Source organism: Chinchilla lanigera, unplaced genomic scaffold, assembly GCF_000276665.1.
Source record: "Chinchilla lanigera isolate Chin_1 unplaced genomic scaffold, ChiLan1.0 scaffold00053, whole genome shotgun sequence".
In the NCBI taxonomy this organism is placed as follows: Eukaryota; Metazoa; Chordata; class Mammalia; order Rodentia; family Chinchillidae; genus Chinchilla; species Chinchilla lanigera.
This window is the reverse complement of record NW_004955454.1, coordinates 6,564,571-6,582,430: the sequence shown is the minus strand read 5'-3', so window position 1 is coordinate 6,582,430 and position 17,860 is coordinate 6,564,571. Positions and strand designations below refer to the sequence as shown.

General features: G+C 51.8%; 1 protein-coding gene across 8 annotated transcripts in view; it reads right to left on the bottom strand.

The window, feature by feature from the left end:
* Positions 1 to 77: 77 nt before the first annotated feature.
* The window catches only part of Ninj2 (ninjurin 2), a 135,676-nt gene continuing 117,893 nt past the window's right edge, over positions 78 to 17,860 (bottom strand). For 5 of the 8 annotated variants that reach the window (XM_005396010.2, XM_013520270.1, XM_013520271.1 and 2 more), the window contains 3 exons: positions 3,259 to 3,490; positions 1,737 to 1,920; positions 1,150 to 1,296 (listed from right to left, as the gene is read on the bottom strand). In XM_005396010.2, the coding sequence (XP_005396067.1) occupies positions 1,754 to 1,920; positions 3,259 to 3,490 (399 nt within the window). In that variant the 3' untranslated portion in view covers positions 1,150 to 1,296; positions 1,737 to 1,753. Of the gene's footprint in view, positions 387 to 651; positions 987 to 1,149; positions 1,297 to 1,731; positions 1,921 to 3,258; positions 3,491 to 17,860 lie in introns of those variants that run through there. The other 3 variants (XM_013520269.1, XM_005396012.2, XM_005396013.2) reach the window with 3 other exon arrangements.

Sequence of the window (17,860 nt, the reverse complement as noted above, 5' to 3'; positions counted from 1 at the left end):
TCTGTTTTTTGTCTTTTTGAGACAGGGTCTCACTATGCAGTTCAAGCTGGCCTTGAGCTCACTTTGTAGCCCAGGCTGGCCTTGAACTCCCAACAATCCTCCTGCCTCAGCCTCCCGAGTGCTGGGATTACAGGTGTGCGCCACCACGCCCTGTGAAAGTCTCCAGTTGTGTTGTCCCAAATTGATTTAAAACTTTTTCACCTTTTGTGGTCATTTTGACTTTAGGGAAGAACTGGAAGCCTCACAGTCCCAGGCTTGGTGAGTGAGGGTGGATGAGGACACACCAGGTTTTTAAGGAGTCCGCATTTCCATTGGATGACACAACAGCCTTCACTGGATTTCTGATCATACCTTGCAAGGGCACTCATGAAAAAGGGCTTCAGGAACTGTTTCAGAAAATGGCAAGAATGACGGGATCAGTGTTTTTGAAGCAAAAGGGATTAGTGGCAATGTGTCTTTGGGAGGGGATTTGAGACAGAGTCTCAATATGTAGTCCAGGCTAGCCTTGAACTCAGGCTAGCCTAAAAATCACAGAGTTCTTCCTGCCTCAGCCTCCCCCATGCTGGGATTACAGGCGTGTACCACCATGCTCAGGTGCATTGTGTCTTTTGCTGTAATAAGTTCTTTATTTCTATGTGTATTTTAATAAATTCTGTGTTTATTTTTAATAAATTCTTTAAATTGAGCCCTTCCCTATATGTTTTGATCATACCCTGTCAGTCCAGAACTGACACATCTGCGGTTGGAACAGATATTAGCTCCTTCTAGGACCCAGAAGGAAAGGGCAGGCAGACGCCAACCCTGGAGCTGGAGCCTTGGCCGCTGAAGACAAAAAATGGACTCAGACTGGATTTGCAGAGGTCTTTATGGAGAGAAAGAATTCATTTTACAGGCCTGGAGCAGAGGCAGGAGAGGGGGCAGAGTCAGAACCTGCGTCCCCAGGCTGGGCTCGCTCAGCCGCCAGCATGTCCACATCAGGATCCTGCCTGGGAAGAAAGGTGGGCAGAATACGAGTCTGGGCTCAGGGCTCCACCCCAAGAGGGAATCATTTCGCCCAGTAAAACATCTTCAGCCGGGGATGTAGCTCAGTGGCACAAGCGTCTGCCTGGCAAGCGCAAGGTCCTGAGTTCAAGTCCCGGTACCAAAAAAAAAAAAAAATCTTCATTCAGGCGCTGCAGGTGGGGACCAAGAGCATCTACACAGCTTTCTTAGAAGCTCTCCCAGGGGCCGTGGAAAATGCCTGGCAGCCTGGCAGCTCTGGGAGGAAGGAGGCAGAAGCAGTGCTGGACCCCATCCCTGTGGGGAAGCAGGGAAGAGCAGTGAGGGGGGCAGGCCAGACAGAGCTGTCCAAGCCTGGGGACCCACAGAAAGCTCCGGAGCTCAGCCGCTCAGGAGTGGGGGCTGCATTTCCGGCCAGCGCCTGATGGTTTGGCGGCTGCTGCTGCTGGCCGGTGGACCGCGGTCTGAGTGGCGAGGGCTACTGGGCAGCGGCAACGAGAAATTCCACATCTCTTGCCAGGGGGCAGAGCCTCCCACCAGCCACATTCCCTCACACCCCAGGCTGTGGGAAGTCTGAGCCCGGAGCCGAAGGAGGAGCCGCCAGCGATGTAGAAAAGGCTCAGGGCGGGCTCTGTGGAGGCCGTTTCAGCGCTTAAAGACCCCCTGGCAGGGGTCATCCCTCAGCCCACCGCCCCAGCCAGTGCAGGGCTGCCTGGGAGCCCGGCGCTGCACCTCACCCAGGTCCCGTGCGGCTTCAGCGCGGACTCCTGGAGGCCCTGGCAGCCGGGAAGCCAGTCTTCTGTGCCCCGAAGGCTGTGATGAAGACATTGAACACGACGGTGATGAAGACGAGGGCGGTGGCAGCGTTGTTGAGCTGGTTTAGTCTCCACTGGTTGTCCACTTCGTTCAGATTCAGCCGCGCTGTGGAGCGGTGGGGAGTGGGAGGTGAAGGCCGGGGCGGGGCGGCAGCCCGGCGCTCCCCGCCCCGCAGCCGCCAGCGTGGAGAGAACCCAGCGCTTCAAGCCCCAAGGTGGAGAACCGGGAGGCCGCGAGTCGCCCGGCGGAAATGCCTGCGGCCCTCTGGACCAGTGTTTGTGGCATTCGCTCCCTGAAAACTGAAACTGATCTTCTAAGGAGAGTTGGAAGACGCACCTTGGACATTGGTGGGAATGTAAACTAGACAGCTGCTATAAAATCAGTAAGGAGAGTCTTCAAAAAAGGAAAAATTGAAATTCCACCGGACCCAGCTGTTTGCCTTCTTGGTACTGTATCTTCCTGGAAGATACATAGACATGAAGTGATACATTGTACCCATGTTTATAGCGGCACGGCTCCTCATAGCCAAAGCTTGGAGGTGGCCTGTATGTCCAGCAACAGATGAATGGATAAAGGAAATGTATTGCGGGGTGTGGTGGCGCAGGCCAGTAATCCCAGCACTCGGGAGGCTGAGGCAGGAGGATCGTTGCGTGTTTGAGACCAGCCTGGGCTACAAAGTGAGCTCAAGGCCAGCCTGAACTGCATGGGGAGACCCTGTCTCAAAAAGACAAAATAAAAAAAAAAAAGGAAATGTATTTACACATTTCCATTACACAGGGAGTACTAGTCTGCCATAGACTATAATATTAAGGGAAATAAATCAGACACAAGCTTAAATACTTACATAACTTTTCACATAAAAAACCCAAAGTATAAATAATTTTTAAAAAGACAGTAGGAAACAGGGAGATAGATGTTTTGCAAATGGGAAAAGGATTGAGGGATTGAGGGAGGGGGAAGGGCGGGGAGGGGGAATTAAAAAAATTAAGATGTGTTAAGTACATGTCCCCACCCGCTGTGATGGATGTAAACATGTGCTGCAGACATGTAGGAATGAAAACGTTTTTAAAAGAGGGAGGGAGGGTGGGGGCTGGGGATCTAGCTCAGCGGCACAGCACCTGCCTGGCAAGCGCAAGGTCCTGAGTTCGATTCCCGGTACCAGAAAACAAAACAAAACAAAACAAAACAAAAAAATAAAAAAGAGAGGGTCAGAGTGCTCACAGCGGAGTGATCAGGAGTTGGCTATTAGCCAGTGAGGGCGGTCATTCCTCAAGGGGTGAGGCGCAGCCACCCTCGAGGAGAGCTGGGGCTGAGACCGCAGCTGCCCTCCCAGCGGCGGAGTTGTACTTGGGCATCTGCAGGTGCGGAGGGCTGAGGGAGGTCAGCGGGGCTGAGGTCGGCGCGTGCAAATGCAGGACCCCACGTCCACCCTGGGCCCCTCACCGATGACCACGAGGAGGATTCCGATGACCACCTGCAGCAGCAGGGAGATGCTGATGAGGGTGACGAGGGTGGCGTAGTAGTGAGAGGACGGCCCCTGCTCCAGCACTGCCTTCAGCCGCATGGCGTTGGACATGAAGAGCGCCACGTCCAGCATGCTCTCGGCCACGCTCTTCTTGGTGGCGTAATGGTTCAGGTTGATGCGCTGGTCCCGCGCGGGGCTGGGGTTCCCGGGCTGGAAGGGAGAAAGCGCAGGCTCACCTGGGAAGGCAAGCGCGGACGGACCGAAAGGGAGAGGGGCTTTGCTTTGTTTTGTTTTGCTGCTGTGCTGGGCACGGGCCCCAAGGCCTCCGACACTGCCCAAGTACTCTCCGCTGAACTCCCCCCAGCCCGGCCCCCACTTTTTCTTGAGATGGGGTCTCGCTAAGTTTCCCAGGCTATCCTGAGCCTCCTGCCTCTGCTCCCCAAATGTCTGGTTTGCAGCTGTGCCTGGCTCATTACAGATTTTTTTTTTCCCCCATTCTAGTCCTTGTTAGGGGACAGTTTGCACTCTGGCTTTTCTTCAGAGGACTTTTTTTCTTTTTATGAGGTGGGGGTCTCACTATGTTGCCAGGGTTAGTTCTGAATTCCTGGGTTCGAGCAACCCTCCTGCTTCTGCCTCCTGAGGAGGGGGAACTACCAGCACACTGCTTCTAGGCTGAGGAGAAAGATTTGAACGCCCTTCCCAAGGCAGGTGGGAAAGCCCTTGCTGTTGATAGCCCTGCTGCTCAATGTATGGGCTGGGGAAAAGGAGTTGGGGGTTGAGCAGAGAATTCTCAAGGGCCTTTGAGTTCTGAAACGATGCTGCTGTGATTTCTGTTTCGCAGAGGGCCACCCCTTCCCTCACCTTCCATGGGTCCCGCTGAAGAAAGATAACAGAGAACTGGGGCTTGGGTGGACTGGAAGAGACAATCTCTTTCCCAGAATGCCGTGGTCCCTAGGGAGGGTGCACAGCTCAGCAAATGAAATGCAGGCTGCATTTCGATCCCACACCATCCCTAGACCATGAGCCCGCAGCCTCACTCCTGCTCAGGCACACACCAGCCATGAAATACGGCTGTCAGAATACACGTGTGTGCGTGTACATACACACACAGTAATGCACAGTAGTTCAAAGCTATTAATTTAACCTTTTTTCTAGGATTTATTCAAGCATATTATACATTTTACTTTGCAGTATAAGATAAAGCTCTTGCCAGGTGTGGTGGTGCACATTTGTAATCCCAGCAATCAGGAAGCTGAGGCAGGAGGATCACCACAAGTTCAAGGCCAGCCTGGACCAGTAAGTTCAAGGGCAGTCTGAACTATATAGTGAGACCATGTCTCAAACCAAAACCAAAAACCTATTTTCTCAAGATGCCACTAGCTCCAAAAGTGGGGTTCCAATGTGGGGGATACGGCATGGGCCTCTGGTTTGGGCCAAGAAATTCAGACTGTATTCTGTAGGCAATCTGCAGTCACTGACTAATTTAGCAGTGATGCTTGTAATACATCGAGCCCGGATAGATCAAAAGCGGCGAGACTCATTTAAAAGTTATGGTTTTAAATTGGGCGTGGGGGCCAGGGATATAGCTCAGTGGCACAAGAACCTGCCTGGCAAGTGAAAGGTCCTGAGTTGCATTCCCGGTACCAAAAAAACAAAACAAAACAAAACAAAACTGGGCATGGTGCCCATGCCTATAATCCCAGCACTTGGAAGGCTGAGACAGGAGGATCACAAATTTGAGGTCAGCCTGGGCTACATAGCAAGACACTGTCTCAAAACAACAACCTCAGAAAAATGATGATCTTGATTTGGGTTTAGTGTGGCAAGGAGTAGAAGTGGAGGGGTGATGGGGAAAAGAAAGGACGGACTTTGAAAGGTGTTACACAAGCGCCTGCCTGGCAAGGTTCTGAGTTCGATTCCTAGTACCAAAAAAAAAGGATAAGAAGGGTGCTACAGCTTAGGGGGAGGAAGCTGACCCAGGAGATGACCACAGTAGGATAGTATCAGCAGATGATGGATGGACACACGGACTGGTAGGAGGGACAGATGGCATGGGGGGTGAGTAGATGATGGGTGGATATGGTGATAAATGAGTGGAACCTTTCAGAAGGTCTGGATGTTTCTTGTGCCCCGTGTGACCCCAGCAAACCATTCCACTTCTCTGCATCTCCTGTAAATTACAGAGAGCCTGGGGGACAGGGACAGGCCCAATAACCAGAAGACACAGCTCTTGGGAGGCTGAGGCAGGAGGATCGTTGTAAGTTTGAGATCAGCCTGGGCTACATACAAAGTGAGCTCAAGGCCAGCCTGAACTGCATAGGGACACCCTGTCTCAAAAAGACCACAAACAAACAAACAAACAAACAAACAAACAAACAAACCAGAAGACATCCTGAAATGCAGTGGTCTCCAAACTTTCTCAATAGTATAATCCAAGCGGCACCAAAAGCTTTATAATCATGTGTCCATAATACATGTATATTCTTCCATTATAAATTATATTCATGTTACATTGGGCTATACATATTTAAAACCACCTAAATAGAACAATTTGAAAAGATTACACGAAAATAAATATAGATAACAATTGAATTCCTGGTGCCTCTCTCTCTCCCTTTTGAGGACCTGTACTCTATTTCTTTGAGTGTCTATTTGTTAAATTCTATCTAATAAATCTTGTTATGAGCCAGGCCTGTAATCTCAGCATTTGGAAGGCTGAGGCAGGAGGATTGTTGTGAGTTCGAGATCAGCCTGGGCTATAAACTGAGCTCAAGTCTGGCCTGAACTGTATAGCAAGATCCTGTCTCAAAAAGACCAAAAAAAAAAAAAAAAAAATCCTGTTATGCCTCTTAGAAAAAAGTTGAATTTTCCAATTGTACCCCCACAAATGATCTTGAGCACCCTATTTTGAAGCCCAGTGCTAATCCCCAAGCCTGGCTGCGGAGAGAACCAGGCCAGCCTCACACCTACAAAAGAGCCCATCCCCCAGTCCTTCTAGAATTTGCCTTCAGAGTTCAGCTCCAAGTCCCCCTCCTCTTCTCCCTTCTACTCCAGAATGCCTGGCCCCTTTCTGTCTCTGCCAGGAGGACTCGCAAGGCCATAGTCAAAGCAGGCGCTGCGTCACGGGGTGCCAATAGCGAGCACCCTGGGACCCTCTGTTCCCCTGAGCCATCAGTAGAGGATCCAAGTTCGACTGCACTCTCCTCCTGCTGCCAGCCCTCCCCAGGGCAGAGCCCTGCACAGGGGTTGCTACTGTCAGAGTCTGTGCCCACTCAGCTTCTGGGCGGGGCACTCGGGAGTGTGCGCTTTGCCCATGCGGCAGTCCACACACGTTCCCCCAAGAATGAGTGGTGCCCCGGGCACTGTCCCCATTCAACACCGACAGCAGGCAGCCCAGGCGGGGCTCAGGCTGTGGACACCCTCAGAATGCGTGGGGCATGGTTGCTGTCCCTCTCCCAGAGCCCTGGGGCGCACTGGCCACGGAGCTGCAGGCCGCTCCCACCAGGCCCTGGCTGCCGGTCGTTGCTCACAGCCACTGAAGTCACAACGGGGCTCCGAGTCGCAAAAGCTGAGGAGACGGGGCTGTAGATGTGGGACGCGTGGGATGCGCCCCAGCTCTCCCAGTGTTCCCTGGGGGCATGTAAGAGACACGGGCCTACTTTGTTTTTGCTTCTTGCAGTGCTAGGGATGGACCTAGGGCCTCATCTACGGAAGGGAAGTGCTTTTTCCTGAACTGCATTCCCAGCCCAGGACTGCATTAACTGAGGGTGCTTTTCCAGGGTCCGTGTACGGTGCCCGGCATCTCTGCAGGCCCCGCCCTCTCGATCTCCCCAAGGGACACTTTCTCCGGCGTCCACATGGTGGCGTGCAAAGTCCAGCGAAGTTACTTGGGCCCCCAGCGGCCGGATGGTGTTTCCACCCCGAGGAATCCAGTGACAGGACAGGTCTGTGGAAAAGCTGGATTCCTAGGACAGGACCCTGAGTGGGACACAAGTCTGAATGGACGACCTGAAGCCCACCAGACAGAGGTGTCAAAGGAGAGTTAAAAAGTCAGCTGGGGGTGGGGGCACATGCCTGTAATCTCTGCTACTTGGAAGGTTAAGGCAGGAAGGGTGAAAGTTTGAGACCAGCCTGGACAATTTAGTGAAATTTTGTCTCGCAGAGTACAAAAAGGGCTTAGAAGGTAGTTCAGCGGTAAAGTGCCCCTGGGTTCAATCCCCAGGACAATCAATCAATCCATTACTGAAATGGGGCCAGGGCAGGGAGGGGATACAGTGTGTGTGTGTGTGTGTGTGTGTGTGTGTGTGTGTGTGTGTGTGTGTGTCCTGGATAACCAGTAGCCTGGGAGGTGAAGGTTAGCAGGAGCCAGTGCTGAGACCCTGGGTGAGGTTGCCCTGACAGAAGTCCCCTCCTGCTGCTAACATCTTTAAAAAAAAAAGGGGGGAAGGGTTTTTTCTTAATCCTGCTGAGCCAGTTTAGGTGCAGCCCCGTGTGAGCTTGCGCTTGCTCAGTGTCCAGGATGAATGAAAACCCCTGGGGGAGATCTGCAGGATGCCATCCTTTTTAGCCCGTGCCCAGGTTCTGGGAGCAACGCTACCAGAGGTCAACATGAAAGAAGAGAAAGGGCAGGGTGGGCAGGGTGGCACTGCCCCTACCTCAGAGGGGCTGGCCCTTTAAGGCTGGCCTGGTCCTGCCAGCGGAGCGCAGGCGGGGAATGTGGGCTGGGCAGGGCACCCGAGCTACTGTGAGTCATTTGAATTTCGAGGCTCTGCGGGCTCGGAATCGCTGGCTCTCACTCACCCCCCTCCACTGTTTGCACAAGCTGGCCCCGCGGGCAGGCCAGGCGGCTGGAGGACGCCTCTCAGCACAAGCCCGCGTGCCCTCAGCCCTCCTGGCACTTCTCAGGGCAAAAGTCGCAGGCCTGCGCTCTGGCTGCCAGTGGCCCTGGGCTGGGAACTTCAGCGCTGTTTCCTCTGCTCTCAGGCTGGAAGAAAATCCCAGCGCGGGAGAGACCGAATGACACTTCCTCCTGGGAGGGAACCGGGGTCCGAGCTGTTCTCATTGCCCCCTCCGCCCGGCCTGTCTCTCGGCGAGGCTCTGTCTCCCAGCTTCTTTCTTGGGGCTCCTTCTCTCCCGCTGGTCCCTTTCGCTCAACGACTGTGGGACCCTGGGCCAGGCACCCGTGTCCTCAGGCTCCCGGAGTCCCTGTTCCCAGGCCGCCCTCTGGTTCCTGCCAAGCCCGGGCACCTGAACCCTGGACAGGACAGGTGCTCTGCGAGCCGGGAGTTGGGGGCAAAGCCAGCGTTCTGCTCCGGAGCCAGTGGGTGGCTGCGGCCACCAAAAGGGTTTGGTGGTGGGGTGGGGGCCCTACAGATCCCTCCCTCTGTCTCCCTGCCACGCCTGGCCTGGCCTGCACACGCGTTTCCTGCAGACTTCTCTGCCACCAGGCCCTCGCCGAGCCTGGCTCCGGAGGCTGGTGCGGATTCCATCCCGTGAAGTCATGGGTTGCTCCATTGTTCCGCCAGACAGCTATTTATCCCTTAATCTTCACTGGCCTGTATTTTTGTTTCTTTACAAAACTAAAGTTGGATAGCAAAGGAATGCCTCTTTTAACAGAAAAGTAAACCAGATTTTAACACTGTTTATTGACTTTATAGTCAGCGGAGACCAGAAGCTCCAACAGATCATTTTGCCCTTTCTTGGAAACAAGATTACAGGGATGTTGTCCCCGAGGGTCACTGAGGTTGGGTAAGTAACTGTTCTACCACGAGGCTGAGGGACTCCATGGCACAGTGCGTCCAGGACCTAGAGCTGGGATGGGGGCCAGCGCCCTGTGGAGAAGGTGCAGGCCTAAGGCCCAAGGGTGCATTTTGGTTTAAATCCTGGCTCTGCATACTTCTAACCCCAGCTGCTCTGCAGGCTGAAGCAGAAGGATCTTGAGTTTGAGGCCAGCCTCAGCAACTTCGTGAGACGCTGTGTCATGTTAAAAAATACACAGGGCTGGGGGTACAGCTTGGTCGGTGGTAGAGTCCCTGGAAATCAATCTCCAGTACAAAAAAAAAAAAAAATCCCATATGAGTGAACAAGTGGGTTCCCCTTGTGGACCCCGTATCTGTGAGACTAGGGGCTGGGTCCTTTCCAGCCGAGTGATCTAGGAATGGGGAAGCCCCCTCATCTGAGAGAGAGGTGCAGGGCTGAGGACATCCCCTGAGCAGGGCAAGGGTGAGACAGCTGAGGGCCAGTGAGTCACTTGGCCCAGGCAGCTCCAGGGCTCTGATGACCTTTGGGTGAGTCACTCCTGTCAGCCCTGAGAAGGCCACATGGCCACCTTCCTGTGTATCAGCTCTGACTCGGGGTCACAAACAACACAGGTCCGGGGGCATGGTGGCCTCAAAATGACCGACAGCCCAGCCCAGCCTGGTACACCTGAAGAGGATGAGTGGATCTGAGTGACCTACTGTGCCAGGTGAGCTTTTCCTGAGGTGTCTGGGCCCCTAGGACCTGCGACAACTCAGTTTGGAAGGGTGATGGTCTGTCCAACCTGCATCCACACAGGAAGTTCTCAAGACTCTGAAATGATCTGGCTTCCACTCCCACTTACATTAAGATCACCCGGCTGTTTTCACCCCAGTTCTCTATGTGCCAGAGCCTATAGTTTAACCTTTACCCTATGCTGTCCCAGAAGTCAAAGCCTCCCATGAATTTAGGCTCTAAAGATACACACGTAACCTAAGACAGAAAAAGACATTTCAGTAGCCCTTCAGGATAATGTACACTTGCTCAGAGGAGGCACCTTCTCTCCTGAAGTGAGACCGCCCCCTACCGTGACCAAGCCCCTGAACCTCTGTGGGAGAAAGGCAGAAGGTTCTGGTTCAAGCTGGTAAGAGCAGAGCAAGGTAGCTGGGAGGGTAGGGTTGAGAAAGAATCAATCCCCACCTCAGGTGGGGATGGACCTGCCGTATGCTACATAGGAAGTACTCTACCCCTGAGGCACACCGCCCGCTCTGTCTTTTTTGAATTTTGAACCATGTGAATGTTTGAACTACCTAAGGACACAAATTTCAAAGAAAAACAAATATGCATCCTCCAAAAGCCAATAGTTAAGATAAATAGGGGGCTAGGGGTGTGGCTCAGTGGTAGGCCCCAGCCTAGCAGGCCCTGAGGTTCATCCCTAGTGCCAGAAGAAAGATCCATACGATAACGTGTGTCCTGTAAAGTCCTATTGAGTGAGAACTGCGGAGTACTACGCAACTATAAGAGAGGGCAATGGCTCGCGTGTAGGATTACACTCCACCTGCAGGCCTAGAGGCATTTATTTTAAATTCACGCTGACTCAGGGCCTATCCCGGCCCAAAGCTTGCTGTCTTAGCTTCTTAGCCGTCCCCGAGCCATGAAATGCCTCTCCTTCCTCGGTCCCCTCAGCTCACCAGCAAGCCACTCCGGCCTCTGGGAGAGAGATGCTTGTACAAGTCCACCAACTTCGGCCCTGCAGGGTCCCTGCTCCCTGTCCCTGGGCTGTAGCCCCTCAAACTACTTCTCTGGTCTAGTCCTCCCCCTACCTCGGGAGAGGGCAGATGGCAAAGGCTCTGCCTATGCCTGGAGCAGCGGGGCTCAGAAGCCAGGGCCACACCAGATTACTCACTGTTCCCTGAACACACCCCGCACTTCCTGGCCTGCTCCTGACGGCCTTTCTCCCCCGGCTCTGGGGACACCCCGTCCTTCCCAGAAGCAGGCCCCACTTGAGCTCTAGAGGCCCTGCTTGAAGGAACCCACTGCTCGCTGGCCCGTGCTGGCCTTGGGCCATGTTTAGGCCTCAGAATGACTCATTCCACCCACCTTTGCCACTTGGACCCTAACTTTCATGTCCCTGGGTCCCCACAGTGCCTTGCTGACCACCTCAGCACTATGAGTGACAATGGCACTTCTTTCTTTCTCTCTGTCTTTCTCTCTTTCTTTCTTCCTTTCTTTGTTTTTCTTTCTCTCTTTTTTTTTCTTTTATTGCTGGGGATCAAACCCAGGACCTGAGCTCTACCACCGAGCTTCATCCTTAGTGTAGCACTAAATTTTTTATTCAGACAGTTACTTGGGCCAGGTAGGATGGCACATGCTAGTAATCCCAGCTCTCAGGAGGCTAAGGCAGGAGAATCACAAGTTTGAGGCCAGCCTCAGCCATTTCATGAAAACGTCTCTCAAAGCAAAGAAAATAGCAAGGAATGAGGAGGGAATGGCCAACTGGTAGAGTGACCCTGGGCTTGATCCCTAAGAAGAGAGAGAGAGGGACAGAGAGAGAATTACTTAAAATTGTTTTTTCAAACAGACAAAAAATGCTGGGTGCGGTGACACATGCTTATAATCCCAGCACTTAGGAGGCCAAGACAGGAGGATCATCACAAGTTTGAGGCCAGCCTGGGCTACATAGTGAGACCTTGTCTCAAAAAACAAACAAACAAACAAAAGAAATGCCCTTTAGGTCTGACAGCTCAGTCTCCTTGGCTTCAGGGTTTGGGGGAATGGTATATGGGATGGTAATATTTGCCTTTAGAGGAAAAAGTCCCATTCGAGGGCACCATGATCTCCCCAGCTGCCCTTTGTGGAGTCTAAAGGGATCCTTGGGAAGCAGCAGCTCGGATCCTTGGGAAGCAGAAGCTACCTCAGGGTCTTCAGGCCAAAACCTGACAAGCCCGGCCCCCCAAGGCCCTGTTTGGGACCTGCTTTTTTTTTTTTTTTTAATGCTAAGTTTTTTGTTTGTTTGTTTGTGGGACCTGCTATTTGCAGGAACTCTGACTTACCTTCTTGGGCTAAAAGCTTTGATCTCACTTTTAAAAATCAAGTCTCCAGGAGGCTGGGGATATAGCTCAGTGGCACAGCGCCTGCCTGGCAAGCCCATGTTGTGAGTTCGATTCCTGGTACCAGAAAAAAACAAACAAACAAACAAAAATCAAGTCTCCAATCCACGTTGGAGTAGGGTGTCTTTTGCATGCTATTCCGGTTATAATTCCTGACTGGCCCAGAAATATCCAAGCCTGGGTGCAGTCTCCCTGCTACACCCCAGCCCTTGTTCTAGGCTACAAACTAGAGCCTGAAAGCTGCCACGTTCACAGACCACACGGGGAGAGGCCTCTTGGGAAGGGCTGCAGTCCCTCAGTGGTCCACCTGGGGGCCCCAGGAAGCAGCTCAGCAAGGCCTGCTTGAGCCCTCAGCACCCAGGGGATGGGACCCCTTGGCCAGTGCAGGAGGTAAACAGAGTTTGCCTCTAGGGAAAGGAGGCAGAATGTGCAGGGACGGGGAGGGAGGTGCAGACAGGGGTGGTGAGGAATCCATGGGGCCTGCTGGCTCTTTCTAGGATGCATCTCCACCTCCCCTGCACCAGCTTTGTCAGTGGCTTTCAGGAAAGACGTCATCATGGAATCAACCGTGGATTGACTGCACAGACATTTCCAAGAATTCCAAAGAATTTATCTCTCCCAATACCCTCCCCAAACAAGAGGGTGTTCTGAGTTAGCATCTTGCTATGGGGCTTCCAGGCCCAGCTGGCTTTCGGCTCTGCGGCCCACTTTGGCTTTGAGATTCCCCAGAGCACCCTCCTCCAAGCCATTGTCGCCCATTTCGGCTGGCTGTTGCCCTAGTCATCTTTTAAGGATTGATGAAAGGAGCCAACATTTAAACAATAATAGTCAAATAATGAAAATAGCGTATGGCAGGCACAAGTCCCACAGAAGAGATGTTGGTAGTCTCATTTCGCAAGTAGAGAAACTGAGACTCAAAAAGACTAACTTCTCCAAATCACCAGGTATTAAAGGATGGTCCCAGTGTCAAGATTCTAAGCGTATCTTCTTTTTTCTATGTAATAATGGTTCTATACAATAAAGTGTGGATCCTGGGCCAGAGCAGGATCACCTAGGAGCATATCAAAGTGGGCTGGGGCGGGTAGCTCAGTGGCGGAGCGCTTGCCCTGCATGGATGAGGCCCCTGGTTCAGTCCCTGGTGCCACAAACAAAAAAGTGCAAATGCTCAGGTTTCACCTCAGACCTACTGAATCCGACACCCAGGGAGAGCCCAGCAGCTGTGCTGGGACGAGTCCTTTGGGTGCTTGTGATGTGAGGTCAGGTGTGAAGACCGTTGTTCAGGCCATGCAGGACTCAGCGCCCTCCGCCCTCTAAGCTCTGTGCCGGCCACTTTCATATTGAGTTCTTTTAACAGCACATTTATTTTATAGATGAGAAGATTGAGGCTCAGAACATTTTAGGGATTTTGCCAAGGATTTAAGAATGACAGTTGGGATCTGAACCCACACAGGCTCTGGAACCTGAGTCCTTAACCTTTACATGATCCGATCCCTGCAAGTGCAGGCTATAAACCCCTCCAGGGTGGGACCAGTCTAAAAGATTTATAGGTGGTGTTTCTAGATCTTTCCACAAGTTAAGGAATTAGCAAGAGCCTGCACTTTGTACCAGCAGCCCCCAAACCTCATGCAGTCCAGCTATTGTCCATCATGAGTTCATTTAAGAGGTTCTGATACCTTTTTCTTTTGAGGTGCTAGGGATCGAATCCAGGTCCTCATGGGTGCTAGGCAAGCTCTCTACCACGGAGCCACACCCTGGCCCCTGAGACTTAGGTTTCGTGGGGGGACTTAAATCCAGATAGAAAGCTCAACAGGTAAGTGAAGACAACTTTCAAGTGGGGCGTTGTGGCGCACACCTGTAATCCCAGCACTCAGGAGGCTGAGGCAGGAGGATCGTCGAGAGTTCGAGACTAGCCTGGGCTACAAAGTGAGCTCAAAGCCAGCCTGAACTGCATAGGGAGACCATCTCAAAAAGGCATAAATAAATAAATAAATAAAAGACAACTTTCAGAGAACAACTCATCATAAAACAAAATATCGACATTCCACACGATGGTGTAGATGGGTTTCATACGTCCCCACCAGATGATACGCTTCCAAAGGGCAAGTATTATTTCATTGGAATTTAAGGCAATTAGAATAAGAAGCAGTAACAGCGGAGCCTGCCATCCCTGGCTCCAGTCCAGGTGAGAAGACCTCATAAAGCAGATCATATCTGACTGTGAGATGGGAAAAAGGAAGGTGGTGAATTTCCCACCCCACCCGGCCTGGCAGAAAGCCTGGCAAGATCCTTTTTTAGTCCAGTTCAACAAACATGCTCCTAGCTCCTATCATGTGGTTGGCATCTAGAATACAATTAAGATCCTGTCTGCCTTTTAGTCCTGAGATTCTAATCACCTAAAATGACAAGGCTTATCAGAGTATAAAGAGGATAAAGGGAAGACAGGAGATTAAAAAAAAAAAAAAAAGAGCCTTTCAAACCAACACAATCAATAGGCCTCACAGAAATAGGGACTTTGTCGCATTTACTAATATATCTTGGAGCCCAACCCCAGGCTGAATGAATGAGTGAGGAAATGATGTATTTACCGTTCACTGTATTCATTCAGAAGGGGCTTAAAAGACCGGAGCATCATGGGCCGAGCTCTGTAACCTTTTTCTTTTCTCCCGGTAGCGGGGGTGCAAGGGCCTTTGCACTGAGCTACCTCCCCAGGCCTTTTCTGAGACAGGGTCCCGGGCTGTGCTTTAACTTGCCATCCTCCTGCCTCAGCTTCCCAGTGTGCTGGGACTGCAGGTGTGTACTAGCACACCCAGCTCCACGACCCTGTGGGGTGCCAGTATGTCTTAGGCTTGGGACATCATCACAGCTTCAGAGCACTTGTGCCTTTACGGTCCCCATGGTCCACCGCAGCTCAGGTCCCAGCATTGATGACGGATGACAGAGGAGGCAGAGGTGATGTGAGTCGAAATCAAAATAGAAAAATGCCTGAGCCAGGCTGGGTGGCGCACACCTGCACCTAGTTACTTGGGAGGCTGAGGTAGGAGGACCACACGTTCAGTAACAACTGGGGTAGCTTAATGAGACCCTCTCTCAAAAACAGAAAAACAAAAGGGGCTGGGGATGTAGCTCGGCTCTCTAGTACCGCCAAAAAGTGGGAGGGGGAAATGAATGAATGAATGAATATGGGATTCGTGCTAGTTCTGCCCTCAGCTGCTTGTCTAAACCGGGCTGGGAGCAGTTTCTCAGCCAGGACAATGCCCCAGGGATGCAGTTGCTGATACCTGCTGTGTCCTCAGGCTCTTTCTAAAAATACCAAAGAGCGAGAGCCCTCCAAGGCCACCAAACAGCTCTCCAGTTGCTCCCCCGGGCCAGTCTGGTCCAGCCCAGTCCTGCCACCTGGCACCTGCCTCCTCCAGGTCTCCTGCCTGACAACTGGCCCCTGCCATCCCGTGACCCTTTACTGCGAGGCAGTCTGGTCCCGTAGAGGTGGGACTCCTGAACAGCCCCGGAGCCCCGTCCACCACCACACAATGGCACAGCCTCCCCCAGCTCCCTCTGGGGTTTGGACACTGGCCAGTTTGGGGACGTGACACACAGGGCCAGGACACTGGAGTCGAGACTCAGCACTGACTTTTACTAACCTCATGACCTCTGTTAGTCACCTGCTAAACATGGGGATAAGCCGCCGGGCATGGTGGTGCACGCCTGTAATCCCAGCACTCAGGAGGCTGAGGCAGGAGGAGGATTGTTGCGAGTTCGAGGCCAGCCTGGGCTACAAAGTGAGCTCAAGCCCAGACTGAACTGCATAACGAGACCCTGTCTCAAAAAGACCAAAAAAAAAAGGGGGGGGATAATAAGATCACAAAACAGCAAGGGGGTTAGCCTATTTTTTGTTTGTTTGTTTGTTTGTTTTCCAGTACCGGGAATCAATCTCACAACCTCGAGCTTGCCAGGCTGTGCTGCTGGCTAAATCCCCAGCCCCTAAGGGTTAGCCTATTTTTAAACATACGTATATATATACATGTATAGATAAATTGATAGGGTATGGACTGGAATATCAACAGTGTCATCTCTAAGTGATACGATATGAGGGTTTCTGGTTTTTTTTGTTTTAGCTCTATTTGCTCTTCCTCCCTTCTTTTCATCCTTCCCTCCCTCCTTTCTTTTCCCCTTCCTTCCCTCCCTTTCTCTCTCTTTCTCTCACTTTCTTTTCTTGCTGGGGATGGAGTCGAGGGCCTCACTCATGCTAAGCATTGCTCTACCGCTGAGCTACACCACCAGCCCTGTGCTTTCTAGTTTCTACTCAACGAATACATGCAGCAAAAAATGTCAAAACAACAACCGCACAGTTAATATTTAACTATTTTTCTTGACTCACAGAACAGTTGGAGAACAGAGTTAATGAAAGTGGCTTACAAACTGTAAAGCACTTTGTAAATGGAAGGGATTCTTCTCTCTCTCTCCCTCCTTCCCTCTCTCTCTCTCTCTCCCTCTCTCTCTTTCTCTTCTCCTTTTCTTTTCCTTTTCAATATGGAGAATTGAGTCCAGGGCCTGACCTTCCCATGTTAAGCAAGAATTCTACCACTGAGGTACTCCCTTGGCCATTTTTATTTTTTAAATTTTGAGACAGGGCCTCACTGTGAAGCCCAGGCTGGCCTCAAACTTGTGGCCTTCCTGCCTTAGCCTCCCAAGTGGTTAGGACTACAGGTGAGTGCTGTCTTACCCAGCCTGTGGGCTTCTTAATATCATTTTTCTTGATGGTATTTGGAACCAGGAGGAGGGTACAGGAGAACTTCCTTCCAACCCACACCATGCAGTCCTGAGTTAAACAGGGTCCCCTGGCCTTCAGCGTTGTTTCTGTCCTCCTTAGTAGGCAGGAGAGAGAATGGTTGAAGACGTGATGTTCTGGCGGAGGCGAGGGCGTGGTCATTGGTATCTACAACCTCGCCTGCTTGGTGGATGGCTCAGTAGCATCAATTGAGCACCCACTGTATGCAGTGCCCTGTCCCTTATTCTGCGAAGATATCTGTGTTTGCTTTCCTACCAGTCAATAAATATTTATTGAGCATTTATCTATCTGGGGCGAGTCAGAACACAGAGAACATGGCATGGATATAAACGACTGGGGATGTGATTAATTATAGGGATATGATTAAGTAGAGAGAGAGATTGAGGTTATGTACCTCAGGATAACCTGTGGGGCCCCCGTACACAATGGGCGTGTGGGACCTCATATTCAAGTTTGTTAAGAATTTCTGAGGAACATCAAACCAAGTTTGGGGTCCTTCAAACCAGCGCTAGGCCCTTCTAAGCCAGGCTAGCTGGCTGATGGGAAACTCAATGACTGCTTCATTGTTTGCATTTTGGGTCAGGTTTGGCCCTTAGAAGGTGAGGTCACCCAGCCAGATCTGGTTCTGTATGTGACCCTTCTCTTTGGGGCCCCTGGGATGTTCTGTCTTTCTCAGACAAAAGTGCTGATAAGGCCAGGGGCTCTTAGCTCTTCTCTTAGAAATCAAGATTGGGGCATAATCTTGAGAAGAGCCAGCTCCACTCACAAGCTTCTGACTTGTCTGACGTGATGGTGCCACCTGTAATCCCAGCATGCGCCAGCCCTCACAGGAGGATCACAAGTTTGAGGCCAGCCAGAGCAACTTGGTGAGACCCTGTCTCAAAATAAAATTTTATTCAGGCGTGGTGGCGCCTGCCTATAATCCCAGCACTTGGGAGGCTGAGGTAG